Consider the following 2,440-nt stretch of genomic DNA (forward strand, 5'->3'; position numbering starts at 1 on the left):
AAGCTCCTGATGAACCTACCCATGTCATCACTCCTTCGTCGTACTACATCTGCAAAAACGACGACAGGATGGTAATAGAAAAGTCTTCTTTCAAAGACTTCATATCAGCTACATCCTTTGTTGAAAAGAACGTTGTTCTAATCACTTTCAAAGAGCGCCATGACCGTTCTGTGTCCATCATCATTCAACGCATTCTGTAGATTCTGTCGGAACCGGCACCTAAAATGGAAGCAAACAGTGTATCTCCTAGGATGTTCAGCGCTCATTTCAAGATGATGCCTCCCAGGAGCAAAACACTGGTTAAAATAAGTTTGCTAGTTAGGATGGTAGAGTAATGTAACTATTATGGACCATGTGCTTGCTTGAACTATCCGAATGATCTTTTGGAACTTATGTAGCTCTTACGGACCCTCTACTCACTGTTTCAACCATCGGAATGATCCTTTGCAACAAATGTTGTTTGAACTATCAGAATGATTCATTGGAAAAAATGTAGTTCTAATCCTTTGAAAAGTTCACAATTCAAAAAAACAAAAAACAGAAAGAATCATTTTAAAAAATCAAACGAAACAAGAATCAGTTTTTGATCCAAAACCTATAGCAATGCCATGTTATCAAACTTATTCAAACGATCTACTGAAACATATCTCAATTTAAAACCAAACAAGACTCCATTTTCAAGTGCAAACTATGTTTACTTCACCAACTTTTCATGAACACACACTTGTGCACCGAATAACATAACAACAGTGCCTCCCTGACCAAGGAAGATTGTTAATTGAAAAATACATTTTCACAACAAAGGCATGACCATGCATCTGCTGAGTGTTCTACCGTTCACACGACTACTTTCACAGCCAAAGATGGAATACGCACATATGGATCACGCACGCTGCACGCAACGAATAAAAAAAATCAATGAACAAGACAAGTGAAAATCTTAAAAAAACAAATAAAACAAACGCTTGTTTCCAAAAATCTACACCTGGAACCGCCGGGTGACTAGCAACTGCTCTTTGGCGGTTTCCTTTTTTGCATGATAAAAGATCCCTTTCACTTTTCCGACTCCATTTGCATCCTCTTCCTTGAAAGTTTCTAGCCGGCCACAGTTCACCACCGCACACCTCCAGCCATGGACGAGGGAAACTAACAACATTCACCGAGCACATCACTACCCACGGTACAACCGTGCTGGAGGTGGTGTACACCAACGACCCAAGGACCATGGAGCGGATCATCAAAAAGTACGAGGAATGGCTAAAGGAGGAGAAGAACAAGTTCGTCGGCCTCGACCTCGAGTACACACGTAAGAGCAGTTACATACGACAAGGGATCGCCGTCGTCCAACTTGCCATGCGCGAGCATGTCCTTGTATACCACTACTGCAGGTCCGAGCGCTCCCAGGCGTTAGTTGACTTCCTGCAACGGAAAGCGGTAACTTTCACTAGCGTCGACACCAGGAACGACAAGACCATGCTTGCCCGTGCATGGATCAAAATTCCAGACGAGCACCACGTCGACATCCAGAGGCTATTCTGCATCAATGGTGGTGGAGAAAGGGACTCCATGGCTGACCTTGCAGCGGCCATCATCGACCCCTCATACAAGAACATGAAGAAATCATTCCCAAAGGAGAAGCACCAGTTCTGGGAGTGGAAGCCACTTTCCCCGATACACCTTGAGTACGCGGCAAAGGACGGGTATGTTAGCTACGAGTTGTACCATAGAATCCTAATCATCAAGAACGGGCTACGTCACCTCCACCAACAACCAGTGAAAGAAAGACTCCGCCCACGTAAGAACAAAGATGAGGGATCTTCCAGTGGCTGAAAGCGCTGGAAGGGAAACAGTGGTTGGTAAATTGCGAGAAAATGGATCGTGTCGTGATTGATTGATCTGCCGTGATTGAGGGATCGGGTGCGTGGCACAACTATTATGGTAATTTAGGTTGAATGAACCCATGTTGTAAATATGTTTGTTGTTGCTCAAAGATGTTGTCTGTATTGTATTGCTATTTTACGTCTGAACTTTGAACACAGTGGTGTGCGTGTCTAAATGTAATTAGTAAGTTATGTCCCAGTATTGAGCAAGCATATATTGTATCCATGACTATAGAACGAGATATATGTCGCACGATATTGTATTATAATTTTCATACTCAACCTTTACAAGATGCATCATGCATTTACAAGAATATGTGATGGTATCGTTGTAAACTTTCAGTAGAATGCTTATTCAACATTGGCATGAACAATTCATAAATATTGCAGAAGAACATTCGGTACACAGATGCAAGGGACAAGAACTTTGTTACTTTGACCACATTGAAAATAAAATAAAATCACACAACACAACCATTTCACATCAAACATCACTCCGTCCATTCACAACATCCTTGCTATTGCACACAGGTTCCTCTCCGTACACCAGTTCTCCACGA

At 42.3% G+C, this 2,440-nt stretch overlaps 1 protein-coding gene across 1 annotated transcript; it reads left to right on the plus strand.

The window, feature by feature from the left end:
• Positions 1-1,224: 1,224 nt before the first annotated feature.
• Positions 1,225-1,830, plus strand: LOC141041436 (uncharacterized). Its single transcript, XM_073507584.1, has one exon. It carries the CDS (start codon positions 1,225-1,227, stop codon positions 1,828-1,830), a length of 606 nt encoding a protein of 201 aa, XP_073363685.1.
• The last annotated feature ends 610 nt before the right edge of the window (positions 1,831-2,440 follow it).

Source organism: Aegilops tauschii, chromosome 2 (genome assembly GCF_002575655.3).
Source record: "Aegilops tauschii subsp. strangulata cultivar AL8/78 chromosome 2, Aet v6.0, whole genome shotgun sequence".
Lineage (NCBI taxonomy): Eukaryota > Viridiplantae > Streptophyta > Magnoliopsida > Poales > Poaceae > Aegilops > Aegilops tauschii.